Below are 18,362 nucleotides of genomic sequence, written 5' to 3'. Positions count from 1 at the left end.
GGGCTACACAATGTAGTAATTAATACAAAAAATGTAGGTCAGATGCAGCATACAGTCCACAAGGTTAGAACAAACCTATACAATGTAGTAATTGATACACAAACCTACACAATGTAGTAATTGATACACAAAATGTAGGTCAGATGCAGCATACTGTCCACAAGTTGGAAGAAGCACCCGAAGACGAGACATACCAGGTAGTTTTCTCTGAATTCCTCATGTAGAAATGCGAGAAGTCAATTGATTCGGTCCTTTATCTGGTGTCTACAGACATCAAAACATGGCGATTCCATTGTATCCCCCCTGCAAATTTACTGGGGGAATGTTGCAAAATATCTCGTCCTCGATGAAGAATAAATACTGTACAGAAATGGGTGAAAATGTCTTTAATATATACATTTGCTTTTGAACCTTAAAATCGACACACTTTTGAGTGCAATGTACGACTCCAAGATCATATGAGAAAACAAAGTTTGCAATACAAGGGATGAAATTTACTTCAGTCTTCATACGACTTCTAAATATCTGCAGTAGTAACCTTGTCATTTGAGAGATATCCTTGAAAATCAGTAGGAATCTCTAGATAAAAATGAAGAAATGTATCAAAAGGTCAATGCTAAGCCAATTTTACATCCACATAATATAGAAGTAGGCCTTTAAGTGAAGTATCATATTGATTGGCTAGTTCTTCCACATCATCCTCAGCTGGGCACCTACTATAAAACATCATACCCCTGCAACTTCTTTGGCTTGCATTTCTCGTAAGAAACTTAAGTTAAAACTTGAACTAAGTCGGAGATTTTGCTCAAATCAAAGAAAAGTCTTAAGTTTTTTTCCCAAGAAATCCAAGCCAGGTGGGATATAAACAACCCCGGAAAGGTAGTCTTATTTTGTCCCATCTTACTTACATTTGCTGCACAAGATCAACTGTTGTGAGGTGAAAATAAGGATCAAAGGATTTTCATTAGATTTTGAGTAGTCCTTGCTTCATACCATACTCGTTAGGTAAATCATGAAACATTACACTACATCATATAACGATGATTTACTATGCATACATGTACATGCAATGCTGATTATGAGGGTGACAAACACATATGTATATGAAAAACTCAAAAGTACAAAAAGCACAGGCTTCACCACAATGATTAAAAACAGAGAGAATTAAGACAGGTATTACAATCACTTAAAATGAAGTTTTATAAAATATATGGGAAATTGTTGAATTTTGTACAAAATTCCTATTTGTACGGATACAAAAATACTTGGACAATAAGTAAATTTAACTACAAAGTCTTTTGCTTTGCGTAGAATGAATACTATTTAAATTTGTGTAAAATGATCACTGTATATGCATTAAGATTCACATACTGAGCTGAGATCCACAGTTAAATTCCATGCATGTAAAATTCAGATATACTTTAATAACTCATTCAGTCACACTTCAACATTTCCACAAAACAAAGTCTACACATTTACAATAACCATAAAACAAACAACCACGATGATGCTGGACAACAAAAAAAAAAAAATTCTTGGTGAACAAGATAATTTACAGGGGAAAATGCAATATAGAAAACACATTTGGAAAATATCCGTCAGCATCTTTAATGGCTAGACAGACATAGTTAACCCATCATATATACAACTGTAACTGAGTTTGGCCACCTTGTACACAACTAAGATACTTTTTATTAATACTAAGTGGATACCTTATTGTGCATACAGAGTTACTACCATAATAAGATGAACACATGTAAAAGATGATGATGGTACCAAAAACAATATGAGCGAATTGATATAAATATTCGTCTTAAGACTTGACTTGAGGAAAAAATTAAATACATTTTCATGAAATAATGTAAATGTAGGTAGAACAGACAAGTACCAGACCGCTGTGAAAATTTCTCTCAAATATTCCCAGCTCAAACTACAGTGATTCAATCTAAACTCATACTAAAAAAGAGCAGGAATAGCATGTTTCACACTAAGATTAAAATTTTAAAAATTGCAATGACAGTGGGCATGATTACAATGCTGTATGATAAAATACATTACTGAAGACATAAAAAACCATTAGGCTTACAGGTCATACTACTCACCTGAAAAGCACCAAGTATTATAAACTGAACATAACTGTTATGGGATTTAACTCCAGTTGGTAATTAAAATGACATCTAACTTAAACAACAGAGAGACAAAGTAAATCAATAATTTCCATGGGGGTAACTCTGTCTTATTTTGCAGTATCGATATATTCACAAATTTCAATCCTCCATCGACACAGAAACGGTGAACTACCAAACAAAAAAATAATAATTTCTTCCTAACCACTAAATCAATAAAATGGATATTTTCTCTCCTCAGACCTGGAAAATTGACCACCACAAGAAAATAAGATTCTATAGTATCAGACAACAGACAAACTTCTTTTGAAACCTCTGGTACACATGATCTAAAAACAAACCTCTCAAATTTCTCAATATGGCAGTTATCATGGACATTTTCAATGCATATCTAATGAAGACAATTTATTTTTACTAGTTTCTTTTTTTCATGCACTTTCGATGCCTCTTTTTAGAGGTCATGCAGATCTTGAAGGTCATGCAGATCTTGAGAGTCCTATGGATCATAATCAGAATCATCATCCCCATCAGAACCAGACGAGTCGGAAACACCCTCGTCATTGATAAAACTGTCATTGTAGTCATAAGTATTTGGCAGGCCATCATCATCATCATTATCCTTAGAAACCACACGTCGCTTAGCTGAAACACGAATATTGCGCATTAGAATACATATATACTATTTATGCATACACTGTTATATGTACCATATACACTGCTCGGTAAATTTCACTTAAACAATCATGATCTTTTTTTGGTGATCGTAATTTGATTTATCAGTCTTTTCAACCTTATACGGATATGGAATTTCTCATAGATTACCATGCTAAACATTTGTAAAAGTCCAGGCAACACAAAATAACAAATTTAACCATTCTGATATTTAACTTTATGATATACTCCCTCTGACAAATGCTGAGTAACCGAATCTATCCAATTCAACAACTTAACCTAATGATTTAACAAGAGACCTATAGGCAACATTGCTCATTTGGTTAACCCTGCGCGTGCAAACAAACTGATCTCATATACTAAGAACCCTTGCTATTGCCAAAAACTCCTTTGGTGAGAAATGTGTTAGCAAACTCTATGCTTGGCCATTGTTCAAAGGGGCTAATTTCAAGAATTTTCCTCAACTCTGAATGATATTGGGTTGAATGAAAAATTTGTTAATCCTTTGTCTGACAAACAATAAGTGGGATCCATCTTACAGCCCAAGATGACGGAATGGTTTGGACGGACTTCCAGAATGAATCCATAGTCCATGGAAGAACTAATGTATTGAAAAAAGGCCCATGAGTCACATCTGCTAACCTGCCTACATGCAAAACCTACAAAGAAATTACCTCAGATTCTGACTCCTTGTAGTACCCCCCCCCCCCCCCCCCCCCATAGGACCAAGCATTGCTTTGATTTAAAAAATATTAACATATAACGTTCAACAATTTTCATAAATATCTTTTTTCTAAAAAATTAGAACGTTTATTTCAGAGTCTTTTAGGCATGTTTTATTAGATAATCATATCATGCACCAAAACGCAGTGCAATTTGGACTCTAGAATATCTTATTTGCAAACAAATCTCAATTTTTAATACTCGGAGGGAAATCATATAAATTTCATATAAAATAATTGAGAGCTTGAAACACTCTTTCGATGGTGAAATCATACTTCATAAGAGGTGTTTTAACGAGCCATTAAATAAAATTTTGGTGTAATGAGCTACCTTTTAGTCATATCACAATTATATTCAATATAAAGAGAACCTTTGAAACACTCTTGTCTATTGTTATTTACTCCAAAAGCTTTAATACAGTTATATCTTAGTTGTTTACAACTCACCACAAGTCATACCACACATGAATAAAAAGGAAAACCTTTCTAACACTCAAGTTTCACACGTTCATTTCACCCTGAATATTATTCAAATTTACAAAAATTCTAAGAATATTGCTATAAAGATAAATAGAAATTTTGCATTGGATAAAAGTTGCCTACCTATCAATAGAAAGGTCATCATTATTCAAAATCACTCCTAACAAAAGGGAAACAAAGTACACTCGCATGAAATGCTGATCCTCATTTATGTACTGTACATTGATATCATAAACTGACATGACAAACACCAATCTGATTAAAATTAGACTTGTATATCCGCTCCACTACTATATGCCCTGGCCATATTCAGAAAGGGACAAAAAAATTCTTCTTTAATTGCTTTGAAACTGAGCTAAACACCAAAAATAGGAAATAGCAAGGTCAAGGTCACAGGGAAGGTCAAGTTCATAAAATAATACCATAGTTGAATACTGAATAGCTACCACTAACATGTATCAATGTAAGAGTTTTCATAAAAATATTGTCAATACATGTAGTTGCTTTGAAACTGAGCAAAACACCAAATATGGAAAAGTGAAGTCAAGGTCAAAAGAAATGTCAAGGTAAAAAAATATTGATGCAGTTGAATAGATGATACCAATATGTATCGGCATGTAAGGTTTGATGAAAATATCTTGAATAGTTTCTTTGAAACTGAGCTAAACACAGAGCTAAATGCAAAGTGTGACGGAAGGACAGACGGAAGGAGGACATGTAAAACACTATATGCCCCAGCCATGTTTATGGCAGGGCATAACAATGGAGGAATGGGGGAAATTTCTGACTATGCAAATTGCTTTCATTATTTATAAACCCTCACAATATAAACCACCTCGACATTTCATTCCTTATGCAATAAATGTATTAGCAATGTGCAGTCAGTAAATATAGCGAAATCGCTAAATTAAACAAAAGTATTTCCACTACAGTCAACCCTGTATAAGCAACCTACCCTGTGAAATTTTTAAAAGGTCCAAAAGTCACACCTAACAAGTGATCTATTTAACAGATACAGGTAATCTATGTTTTAAGATTTTTCTATCCTACAAACTGACATCTTTTTTTCTCTAAAATACTGTGGGACCTATTGTATAAGACCAACAAACTTTATCCAAGATAAAAAGGGTTTTATCACAAGACAGGTCTTTGGTATCAGGTTTGCCTATGACTTTGACCACTTGCATTTTCTAGACTCTGTTTTACCCTTCTCACCATGGGAATGTTTGGTTGTTTGTTTTACGTCCCACTGAGAATTTTTCGCTCACGTTGACACATCACCAGTTGTAGGTGAAGTACCACAAATTTAGACCTATGCTTAGCACTCAGGGCCGTAGCAGTGAGGGTTCTTTAGCGTGCCAATGCTTGTCACAAGATGGGACCTCTGTTTTTACAGTCATATCTGAAAGACTTGTGATTCTCACTTCTAAATGTCGATTGTTTGGCGAAGGAGCAATCACTACCCATGTTTACGTCTTAAGTTTGACACGTCCATGGCATGAGCGGAACTCAAACTCACAACCTCTTGGTTATGAAGCGAACACTCTACCACAGAGTTACCATGACCAGTGCCAAGGGGAAATGGAAGAATGAGTAGGGTATATAACTATTGCAATACATGTTTAAAACAGTCATGTAAATCTAATATGTTACAGCATTCATCAAACTTCATATTTCAATTAGCACTGACCAAACTAGTCTAATGTCTACTCCTTACGACGAGTCCGCCTCCATAATAACTGTCTCTATTTGTCCTTCACGTAAACTCTATTGCTTTCTGACCATTTCTCCCTTCTCTACATGATCAACTTGAAGTTTACTCCTCTTAACTTATAAATTGACTTCTCAAGATGAACTTCAAATTAATGGGGTTTTTTTTATGCTGTCTCTATTTTGTGGTTTATAGAATGTTAAAAAAGGAATAAAAATGATGGAACATATTTTGCAAATTTAGAATGGATCACTTAGCAATATTTTCAAAGACATAATTATCACATAAATATCCAGATTAAGGAGGTATTCTACATTGTCATAATGGCTGACTTCCTTTTAAAACATGAATGAAAATATAAATATCATCAATATTTGATTTTTCCTTTCAGATTTAATTGCATAGCTGAGTAGCTCAGTGGGTTTGCATATCAAATGCTGAACTGTAGATTTGACTAAATGAAGTAAATTTAAACGCTTTTTATTTCAAAATATTGTTTTACATATCCTCCATTTTACATCCACATCAAATTTCTCTGGTGTAGCAAACCTCCTTAAAAGCTGAAGGCAACACATTTACTCAAGACTATGTACATAAAGAGATAACATTGGTTGTGAATATGAACTAGGATTATAATACTTCCATTTGAGAGTAACAATATCTCAAGATGTGCTAGCAGAAGTATCATCAGTAATGTACAAAATCTGGTATATATATATATAAGAACTCTAGATTATGATATTGATTAAATTAATTAATACATGTATCTGTTAATTTTACATTTATATTACGTTAAACAAATTTGAAATACCTGGAAATGGAAATGGAATATTCACTGGGTGTTTAAACTTGGCCCTGTGTTCAGGATTAGTCCTATACAAGGTAGAAATTCCATTAAAACAATACTGTACTTGTAATTTCTGAACAAGGTAGAAATTCCATTAAAACAATACTGTACTTGTAATTTCTGAACAAGGTAGAAATTCCATTAAAAAAATACTTGTAATTTCTAAACAAGGTTGAAATTCCATTAACACAATACTTGTGATTTCTGAACAAGGTAGAAATTCCATTAAAACAATACTGTACTTGTAATTTCTGAACAAGGTAGAAATTCCATTAAAACAATACTGTACTTGTAATTTCTGAACAAGGTAGAAATTCCATTAAAAAAATACTTGTAATTTCTAAACAAGGTTGAAATTCCATTAACACAATACTTGTGATTTCTGAACAAGGTAGAAATTCCATTAACACAATACTTGTAATTTCTAAACAAGGTTGAAATTCCATTAACACAATACTTGTGATTTCTGAACAAGGTAGAAATTCCATTAACACAACACTTGAAATTTCTATGCTATTTGGTTGTACAATCAGACAACTCATTGAACGACAACTCAACAAAGAACACATACACCCAAAGTCAACTAATCATAAACTCACCGATGCCACACATCAAAGAAAGACAACTCATGGATGACGACAAACTCATCTGCACAGCTCATAAATGTTCTATGTAGTGATGATTGAGAATTTTCAACACTACATCGAATACGATGAAGATTCTCTCAAAATATCAGTCATTACAAAAACTAGTAGTTTAAAACATGGCAAGCTAACATAGAAATGGAAGAAACCTCATTATTCCACTGAGTGCTGAAACCTGTATGCATGTATTTTAGCCAATGACCCCAGCACAACAATTCATCTAAAACATTGGCAGAGACGTTTCTCGTGTGTTGTTGGCATATTGCATCCTGACATTTACAAACTTCCCTCCAAGGAGAACAGTCCAGAACTGAAATGGTTATAAGTTAGCTTGTGCATGGTGGAGAGATCGCTCTTGGGCCGCAAAAAGGAAATTACAAGAAACAAATAATAATGTTGTATCTTCACTTTTTTCAAGGATAAAAAATGGAAGCTATCTAAAATACCTTGAGGGCTTGGCACATGATAATGAAACATTGAATATTACGAGAGTTCATAAAGAACAAAAATTAATCATTGTTTGTTTTTTTCGACTAGTCTCGATAAATTGTCGAATCGATGAGATGTCTATTCTTTGACTTGTCTTATCAATGAGTTGTCCCATCTATGAATTTTTTTGATGAGTTGTCAGACTCCTATACAAGTCTTGAACTGATGTATATAGCGATGACGCTTTGTCTTCATTAGAATTCTAGTCATTATCAGCAAAGGGTCACTTTTAAGATTACCCAGATATCAAGCGCAAAATGAAAGAGGGGAGAGGGAAAGGCAAATCAGGCAGAGCCATCTTGAAGCCCTCCAAAGGTTTCTGGACAAAATCCTAGCTGCTGAATTACCTGAGTTTTAACATACAGGTGACTCAAAATTTCAAAAACTTGAGAGTTTGGGTTATAGAGTCCAGAAATCAGTCCTATGATCAACCAATTTTTTTTATTTTTACACTAACTGGATATAACATGCAAAGGTGGTCAAATCTATAATTCTATTTTCCCTGGTAATATTACTAATTTTTAAACTTTACTTCATCTGAAACACAAATAAAACTAAATATTGTTATTTGTGTTTACTCAAGAATTCTTTATTTGTTATAGTGAAAAAATTAAATGTCCAGTCTACTAATTATTGTTCATTTTTCAAAATTTGCTAAAGGCAATTGATATTTGCTGCTAATCATTAACCAGAACACTTAAAGGTCATATGAAACGATTTCTAACAATGGTATTTTACTTTAAAAACATAAAGATGGGTATGAATGAAGGTCAAACAGCGTTTAATAAAAAATTATTGTCTTTGGATTGATAAGAAATAAAGCTGTAAACTTGTACATAGAATAAATTTGTTACCCGCTTATCGTTCTTGATTATGTGTGTTTGTGACGTCACAACGACCCATTGATGTAAACAACGCAATGAAAATAGTGTAGACCTACCGTTTTGTTCAACGAAATATCTCACTGCATTTAACGGATATGGGCTAATTTTTGTTTTCTGACGATTTTGTGGTTCAACAATATCAGTTTAAACCAGTCAGGAATGATGTACGGCAAGCGAATAACGTTCTTCAACAGAGGATGATATCGAAGAAGTCAACACTACACAGGCACCTGAAGTATGGCCACTACTACCCCCTCCTTTTCTGACTTTTTTATCGGGGATAATTTCTCCTCCAAAATGCATGGATTCCTTGTCTATCCCATGCAAATTTCGATTTATGTAATCCTTTCCCACTTTTTGTAAGCTTTAGAGATTGACCTTCTACCAGTAACAATAAAGCTGGTAATTTAAGGCCAATCTCTAAATCTTACAAAAAGTGGGAAAGTCAAACGATTACATAAATCGAAAATGGGAAGGGTTAGACAGAGAATCCACATATTTTGGGGAAATTATCGCCAAAAAAAAATATCAGAATGGAAGGGTGGGGGGGGTGGGGGGTGGGGGGGTGGGGGGGGGAGTAGTACTGTCCATACATTATGCAGATGCCTGTGGATTTCAAGACCCCATGCCATCAGATACTGAAGTTTAACTATCTATTTAAAAAGATTAGTTCTAGTCGTTTGAACTTGTGTACATTTCATTTATGAAATAGTTTAAAATCTGTAATGGCAATCCCATTTTCCTTTTTATAAGATAATTGATTGATTGAGATTGAATATTGTTTTACGCCCCTCTTGAGAATATTTCACTCGTATGGAGACGTCACCACTGCCGGTGAAGGGCTGCAAAATTTAGGCCTATGCTCGGTGTTTATGGTCATTGAGCAGGGAGGATCTTTATCGTGCCACACCCGCTGTTACACAGGACCTCGGTTTTTGAGGTCTCATCCAAAGAACCGCCTCTTTCGTCAAGCAAAGGGGTACTGCTCAAGGACCTATTCTAACCCGGATCTCCACGGGATACGAATAACCACAATATTGAAATAGCGCTAAAATATTCTTGTAAGTGTAGAGTACCCTAAATGTGGTAAGGGCTGTTCCAGAAATGATCAAATGGGGGGGTCCGAAAACCTCGCGAGATTTGTACCGTTTTCATTTTTAAAAATATTTTTGTGGTGGGTCTGGTTAGTTGTTTTTTTTAATTAGACGGGTCATTGTAAAATGAGTTTATTAATTTGATGGGTCATGGGGTAATTTTTTATTTTTTTTTTTATGGGTGCTTGGTATATACAAAAGGTGCCTCCCGACCCCCCCCCCCCCCCCCCCCCCCCCATGTATTTATTTCTGGAATAGCCCTAAATTTATCATGGATTACTTGCGCACGGTTCTTCAGCTAGTGTCCAAAATTCACAAATCGTTGTTTTTAATGGAGAGGGGGGGGTGCTTCTATATTTTTCAGTCGTAAAAAATTGCTTGCATTTATAATTCTATAGCAGGTATTTACTTTCTCACTACATCCCCGCTGTTCAAATAGTATTTTAATGAGAAAAAAAAACAAACTTTTTTGATAAGCATGTTTAGTAATATCAGTACTGATATAGTATATGGAATATAAATTATAATTTCTGAATGATACTTCATGATTTTCTTTTTGAATTCCATAATTAAAGGTTTATTTACAATTTTAATTCAACTTAATTTTACAATTAATAATAAGAAAATAAAAATTACACACGTTTGGGATACTAGTGTAGGTACATGTATATTACACGTGTAGGCCTAATAAACAATTAAACATGAAACTATACGAATGTTGTTGACTGATAGAGTTTGTAATGTAGATAAAATATGAAAATAGAATATAATTTCGAGTAGATTTATTCAAAGTTCTCGTTCATTGATGAAATGTTTTTTTGTGTGATTACAATGATATCCAACCTTTGTGTAATTTAGTAATGCATACCAGTGTCTTCGCTTTACCTAGGCGGTTGACTTTAATATATATTTTGATTTGTCTCAGTCTTTGGAAAATATAAAATTATTGGCAGAGCTTCTGATTTGAAATTGATCTATTTGTTTCCACATTGTTTGGCTACCGACGAATGTACTGAAGTGCAATGTTCATGGCAACACTGAATCCATCGCGTCGGAGATTTTGTATACCCATATATTTTTTTCTTCTAAATGTTATCCCTTGGGAAGAGGTATATATGCACCCTCTTCTAGAACCTAACACATGTACTACAATTAAATGCAGCACACTTTGCATTTTTCAAAGCTATGCAGTTTTAAAATACTTCGTTATAGGCCTATCATGTTATAAGGCCTAGTTGTTTACATCACAGTGGGTCTTTTTGACGTCATCAGCAAGGGAGATCAGCCACGATCATCAAAAATAATTTTCGTGATCGAGTACATTTGCTCAGCTGTTATGACGTTATAATGCATTGAACAAAAAATTAAAAATGAATTATTGTTTAATAAACCTTGATTAATGAATTTCCATGCATAACTCAATTTCTTCAGATATCGTTTCATATGACCTTTAATCCCCACAGTGGGGTTCCTTGTGATGTGTCAGTGTTAATTACCAAGTCATCAAGCCATGTTTTCTTAGCTGTTAACAATGACCATATATACAATGAAGGTATACCAGGGTAAGGCCAAATTCAAATTCAAGGCCACATGTTGCTAATTAGGTCACAAGAAAGACAGCTTCTACAGGTAAAAACAATCACCACTTTGAGATATCAAGCATAAAGTTTAAAGGAGTATACAAAAGAAATAAATTTACTTTACGATATCAAGAGTTTCAAAAGATTGAGAAGTAAATTTGCTTTAATATTCAAATGTACATGTATATAGGGAAAAAAATCCGGACTGGGAAATTTCTTTGAGAGATTAATGATAATAATGATCATAAGACACGGTCCAGTTTCACCCGGTGAGGATATATTGTAGTTATGGGAGCTATGGGATAAACTCACCTGGGTTTACTAGCATACATAGCATGGTGCTTTTTGGCAATCTAAGATATTGTGAAGTACCAAGGACCTGATAAGTGTTACCTTATGCAGAGTTGTAGGACTTGCTAGTACTAGTCTGTATTATTTACTTTATGAAGTTTAGAGACAATTCAGATTGCTATAGGTGCTTTACAATGTGTACAATATTTCCTGCACATGTTTGTGTTGGAATTAGCTGAGATGCAGCACAATTAGAGCTTTCCTATTGTGCTCGAGATTTTTGAATGACATTCCGTTATAGATAGGAAATTTCATTGTAAACTGTGAGACACAGCCTCTGTGGCAGACATGACAAAAGTGGGGGTGTAGTTGAAACGCTTCGACACCTTTAGAGTATTGTAATATTATAGCTGGCACCACACTGACTCCCTGTAAGGAACAAGTTTATTTCTGCATGCCATCCCAAAAAGTTCAAGAAATAGAAGTCGAGGCTACATGCATTACAAGCAAGGACAGAAACCGCCCGAGTCCGAGTAAGCGATCACTTACTTGTAGCAGTCGGCTCCGTACTGGCACTCCGGTTTCTCCTCATCACTCGCCTCATAGCTCTCATCACCAGGATGACAGTAGTCTTTGAAGTGAACAGGATTTTTTCTTTTAAAAAAAATGACAAATACCTTTGTTTTAATACATACCAGTGTTCACCAGCTTCCCTATTTTAGGCTAGTTCAACACACAAAATATTAAGTGTTCATTGAGCCTCCACCCATGATTTGTTTTGCTCTACTAGTACATGCATCTCAAAATACAAGATTTTTGTTTTTTGGTAGGGGTAAATTAAGAGATAACGATACATAGATGTCAGTAATTTTGATGGTCGAAAATTTAGGCAAATCAGGTAATATCTACTACATACATAGATGTACAATTTAATTTAACTTTGAGGATTACATTTGGAGATTTGAAACCAATTGCCACTATTAGCACCCCACCCACCCAATGCTATGTGGTATTAACATTTTCCAGTAACTCACTGCAAGAGATTTAAATAAACAGCATTCCTACCACATTCACTCTGAATTCACTTGTACAGCGTAAAACATGCAGAATTTCTGAGACATGACTATCACTCTGAATTCACACACTTGTACAGCGTAAAACATGCAGAATTTCTGAGACATGACTATCACTCTGAATTCACACACTTGTACAGCGTAAAACATGCAGAATTTCTGAGACATGACTATCACTCTGAATTCACACACTTGTACAGCGTAAAACATGCAGAATTTCTGAGACATGACTATCACTCTGAATTCACACACTTGTACAGCGTAAAACATGCAGAATTTATGAGACATGACTATCACTCTGAATTCACACACTTGTACAGCGTAAAACATGCAGAATTTCTGAGACATGACTATCACTCTGAATTCACACACTTGTACAGCGTAAAACATGCAGAATTTATGAGACATGACTATCACTCTGAATTCACACACTTGTACAGCGTAAAACATGCAGAATTTCTGAGACATGACTATCACTCTGAATTCACACACTTGTACAGCGTAAAACATGCAGAATTTATGAGACATGACTATCACTCTGAATTCACACACTTGTACAGCGTAAAACATGCAGAATTTATGAGACATGACTATCACTCTGAATTCACACACTTGTACAGCGTAAAACATGCAGAATTTATGAGACATGACTATCACTCTGAATTCACACACTTGTACAGCGTAAAACATGCAGAATTTATGAGACATGACTATCACTCTGAATTCACACACTTGTACAGCGTAAAACATGCAGAATTTATGAGACATGACTATCACTCTGAATTCACACACTTGTACAGCGTAAAACATGCAGAATTTATGAGACATGACTATCACTCTGAATTCACACACTTGTACAGCGTAAAACATGCAGAATTTATGAGACATGACTATCACTCTGAATTCACACACTTGTACAGCGTAAAACATGCAGAATTTATGAGACATGACTATCACTCTGAATTCACACACTTGTACAGCGTAAAACATGCAGAATTTATGAGACATGACTATCACTCTGAATTCACACACTTGTACAGCGTAAAACATGCAGAATTTATGAGACATGACTATCACTCTGAATTCACACACTTGTACAGCGTAAAACATGCAGAATTTATGAGACATGACTATCACTCTGAATTCACACACTTGTACAGCGTAAAACATGCAGAATTTATGAGACATGACTATCACTCTGAATTCACACACTTGTACAGCGTAAAACATGCAGAATTTATGAGACATGACTATCACTCTGAATTCACACACTTGTACAGCGTAAAACATGCAGAATTTATGAGACATGACTATCACTCTGAATTCACACACTTGTACAGCGTAAAACATGCAGAATTTATGAGACATGACTATCACTCTGAATTCACACACTTGTACAGCGTAAAACATGCAGAATTTATGAGACATGACTATCACTCTGAATTCACACACTTGTACAGCGTAAAACATGCAGAATTTATGAGACATGACTATCACTCTGAATTCACACACTTGTACAGCGTAAAACATGCAGAATTTCTGAGACATGACTATCACTCTGAATTCACACACTTGTACAGCGTAAAACATGCAGAATTTATGAGACATGACTATCACTCTGAATTCACACACTTGTACAGCGTAAAACATGCAGAATTTATGAGACATGACTATCACTCTGAATTCACACACTTGTACAGCGTAAAACATGCAGAATTTATGAGACATGACTATCACTCTGAATTCACACACTTGTACAGCGTAAAACATGCAGAATTTATGAGACATGACTATCACTCTGAATTCACTTGTACAGCGTAAAACATGCAGAATTTATGAGACATGACTATCACTCTGAATTCACACACTTGTACAGCGTAAAACATGCAGAATTTATGAGACATGACTATCACTCTGAATTCACTTGTACAGCGTAAAACATGCAGAATTTATGAGACATGACTATCACTCTGAATTCACACACTTGTACAGCGTAAAACATGCAGAATTTATGAGACATGACTATCACTCTGAATTCACACACTTGTACAGCGTAAAACATGCAGAATTTATGAGACATGACTATCACTCTGAATTCACACACTTGTACAGCGTAAAACATGCAGAATTTATGAGACATGACTATCACTCTGAATTCACTTGTACAGCGTAAAACATGCAGAATTTATGAGACATGACTATCACTCTGAATTCACTTGTACAGCGTAAAACATGCAGAATTTATGAGACATGACTATCACTCTGAATTCACTTGTACAGCGTAAAACATGCAGAATTTATGAGACATGACTATCACTCTGAATTCACACACTTGTACAGCGTAAAACATGCAGAATTTATGAGACATGACTATCACTCTGAATTCACTTGTACAGCGTAAAACATGCAGAATTTCTGAGACATGACTATCACTCTGAATTCACACACTTGTACAGCGTAAAACATGCAGAATTTCTGAGACATGACTATCACTCTGAATTCACACACTTGTACAGCGTAAAACATGCAGAATTTCTGAGACATGACTATCACTCTGAATTCACACACTTGTACAGCGTAAAACATGCAGAATTTATGAGACATGACTATCACTCTGAATTCACACACTTGTACAGCGTAAAACATGCAGAATTTATGAGACATGACTATCACTCTGAATTCACACACTTGTACAGCGTAAAACATGCAGAATTTATGAGACATGACTATCACTCTGAATTCACACACTTGTACAGCGTAAAACATGCAGAATTTATGAGACATGACTATCACTCTGAATTCACACACTTGTACAGCGTAAAACATGCAGAATTTATGAGACATGACTATCACTCTGAATTCACACACTTGTACAGCGTAAAACATGCAGAATTTATGAGACATGACTATCACTCTGAATTCACACACTTGTACAGCGTAAAACATGCAGAATTTATGAGACATGACTATCACTCTGAATTCACACACTTGTACAGCGTAAAACATGCAGAATTTATGAGACATGACTATCACTCTGAATTCACACACTTGTACAGCGTAAAACATGCAGAATTTATGAGACATGACTATCACTCTGAATTCACACACTTGTACAGCGTAAAACATGCAGAATTTATGAGACATGACTATCACTCTGAATTCACACACTTGTACAGCGTAAAACATGCAGAATTTATGAGACATGACTATCACTCTGAATTCACACACTTGTACAGCGTAAAACATGCAGAATTTATGAGACATGACTATCACTCTGAATTCACACACTTGTACAGCGTAAAACATGCAGAATTTATGAGACATGACTATCACTCTGAATTCACACACTTGTACAGCGTAAAACATGCAGAATTTATGAGACATGACTATCACTCTGAATTCACACACTTGTACAGCGTAAAACATGCAGAATTTATGAGACATGACTATCACTCTGAATTCACACACTTGTACAGCGTAAAACATGCAGAATTTATGAGACATGACTATATAAAAAGAACAGAGAGACAGTAAAAGTACCTGTAGCATTTTTTCCCAAACTGACAAGGCCGGCGCTTCTTTTTGGCGCCCTCTTTGGCGCCTTTCTTCTGTTTCTTGTTGGCGGTCTCTTCCTCAGAGTCCTCACTTTCACTGGGATCCTTTGATTTTTTTTTCTTGGGCTTCTCTTCTTCTGAAACCTCTTCTTCCTCTGAACTTAACTGCTTCCTGTCCCTTTTATTCTTCCCTTTTTTTTTCACCTCCTCCTCTGATGACACTTCCTCCTCTACGCTCTCCTCTTCCTCTGATTCAGACTTAGCTTTGCGCCTTTTTCCTCTAGCTGGTGATCCTGTTTAATGAATCTTTTTTTTTAAATAATCTACCCAGTGTAAAAAAGAAGATTGTTGAACCATTGTTATTTCAGAATATTATTTTATCTGATCTGAATATTTTTCATTACTTTTTGGGAATTTAAATCCATAATTCAGATTCAATTAATTAAGATTTACAATGTTACACTATCATATTTTGTTGATGAAGGATAACTGCAAAATTCACAAAACCATGCAAATCAGCACTTGGTCAATTCCTTTTGTGACAAATTTGACCTCATTCCTTGAAAAATGATCTGAGCTTTAACTAACATATAGCTCTGAACATGACCACTCAGTCGACCAATTATGGAATCACTGTGTATATTTCAAAATGTCACATAACCTAAGCTGCCAAGTCCACATGGCTCATCTCAACAAAGTCCATTTATAATACTGTAGATTCATCATATAAATATCAATAAAATGCAATGTTTGCCATGATCATATTTCTGACATACATGTATATAAAGATGATTTTACTAATGATACCGATGTATCAGTTATGCAGGGCATCATATCACGTGTTATAATAGTATCATACATATATTACATAACTCTGAGGACGACATACCAGAATATTCGCCCTGAGCTGACAGGAATGTCCTGGAGTGTTATGTCACCTGATGCATGAAGTAGAGGGCTAAATAACAATCAGGGTTTTCATGTCCCTGAGGGGCAAAAATTCTGGTATTGATGCCTGAGAAAAGTATATAACAGCATGTGAATAGCTGGGACTATAGCAAAACCTCTACTGACTTCCATCAAACTGAATTAAAACCATTACACGATGTTAAACCCTAGACTGAAAATTTTCCTGGCAAACCTCGGCTTTTCTTTGGGGATTTCTTTGAGGGTCTCTCCTCTTCCTCGCTATAATCGCTGTCCTCGCCACGTCTGTAGGATTTAAACTTTTTATTGGCCGACAGACTGGCCCTCCTCTTGGTGGGGCGTGGGGTGTATTCTTCGTCATCGTCATCAGAGAAATCAGATGTGTACCTCTTCTTTCTCCCATGACGGGCGGATTTTCTGGTACCTTGTCTTACAGGTTTCTGCTTAGGAAATAAATAGTGATGAGAAATTACAATAGTGACGAGAAATTACAAAATTTCCAAATGGATTATCAGAAATTCTCAATTAATTAAAGATTATTCTCTTGTTTATTGAATGATTTGAGATCTAAAACCTCTTGAATATCTGCATTTTCTTCAATAGCATTAAAGATTTTATTTTTAGAAATGTTTTACACATAAACGCTCTATGCCAAGTTTGGCCTGGAGTCAGAACCTCTCCCTGAGGATCATGAAATGTTCCTGCTCTAAATGACTACTGTAAAAGTGGTTATTTACGCTGGAGGATAAGTACATGTTTTTACACGTCCAACGTAAAGAGAAAATACGCGGTAACGGAATATAATAAATATCATATCAAATATTTACAACTATTCGCATGAAGGAAATTTACGTGCTTATTACGTGACCGCGTAATTAGTGTAAATTTCCCCCACATGTAAATAACCACTTTTACAGGAAACATTTAGTTTTTCTTACAGATGTGCAATTGTAGCAAAGTTTTTTGAAAATTGGTCAATTTTTGGCAGGTTTGCCTGTCCAAGGGGTGCAGGAGTTCTGAAATTTACAATTTATGTCAACCTTGTTCCAATTTTGGAGGGGAGACATAAATATTCATGTAAAGGCCCCAGGAATGAAATCTTTTACTACCACTCAAAACTTTTCAACCATATTTTGCACTGACTGAATACTAAAACTAATATATACCCTATGCTCGTTGTTACTCCTGAACATTATTAAACTATATCTCTTGTCGAATAGAGATAGTATACAGATATTGAAACTTTCATGATGCTGCAGGAAGACTTA

General features: G+C 35.1%; 1 protein-coding gene across 4 annotated transcripts in view; it reads right to left on the bottom strand.

Annotated features, from left to right (window-relative positions):
- Positions 1–367: 367 nt before the first annotated feature.
- Positions 368–18,362, bottom strand: part of LOC125649801 (aprataxin and PNK-like factor) — a 42,675-nt gene continuing 24,680 nt past the window's right edge. Inside the window, exons 10-14 of one of the 4 annotated variants that reach the window (XM_056165178.1) lie at positions 17,309–17,537; positions 16,154–16,460; positions 12,090–12,194; positions 6,523–6,584; positions 368–2,768 (exon numbers count right to left, since the gene is read on the bottom strand). In XM_056165178.1, the coding sequence (XP_056021153.1) occupies positions 2,623–2,768; positions 6,523–6,584; positions 12,090–12,194; positions 16,154–16,460; positions 17,309–17,537 (849 nt within the window). In that variant the 3' untranslated portion in view covers positions 368–2,622. The remainder of the gene's footprint in view (positions 2,769–6,522; positions 6,585–12,089; positions 12,195–16,153; positions 16,461–17,308; positions 17,538–18,362) is intronic. The other 3 variants (XM_056165179.1, XM_056165181.1, XM_056165180.1) reach the window with 3 other exon arrangements.

Source organism: Ostrea edulis, chromosome 5 (genome assembly GCF_947568905.1).
Source record: "Ostrea edulis chromosome 5, xbOstEdul1.1, whole genome shotgun sequence".
NCBI classification, from domain to species: domain Eukaryota; kingdom Metazoa; phylum Mollusca; class Bivalvia; order Ostreida; family Ostreidae; genus Ostrea; species Ostrea edulis.
The sequence above is the reverse complement of the archived record's forward strand: the minus strand, read 5'-3'. Positions and strand labels throughout refer to the sequence as shown.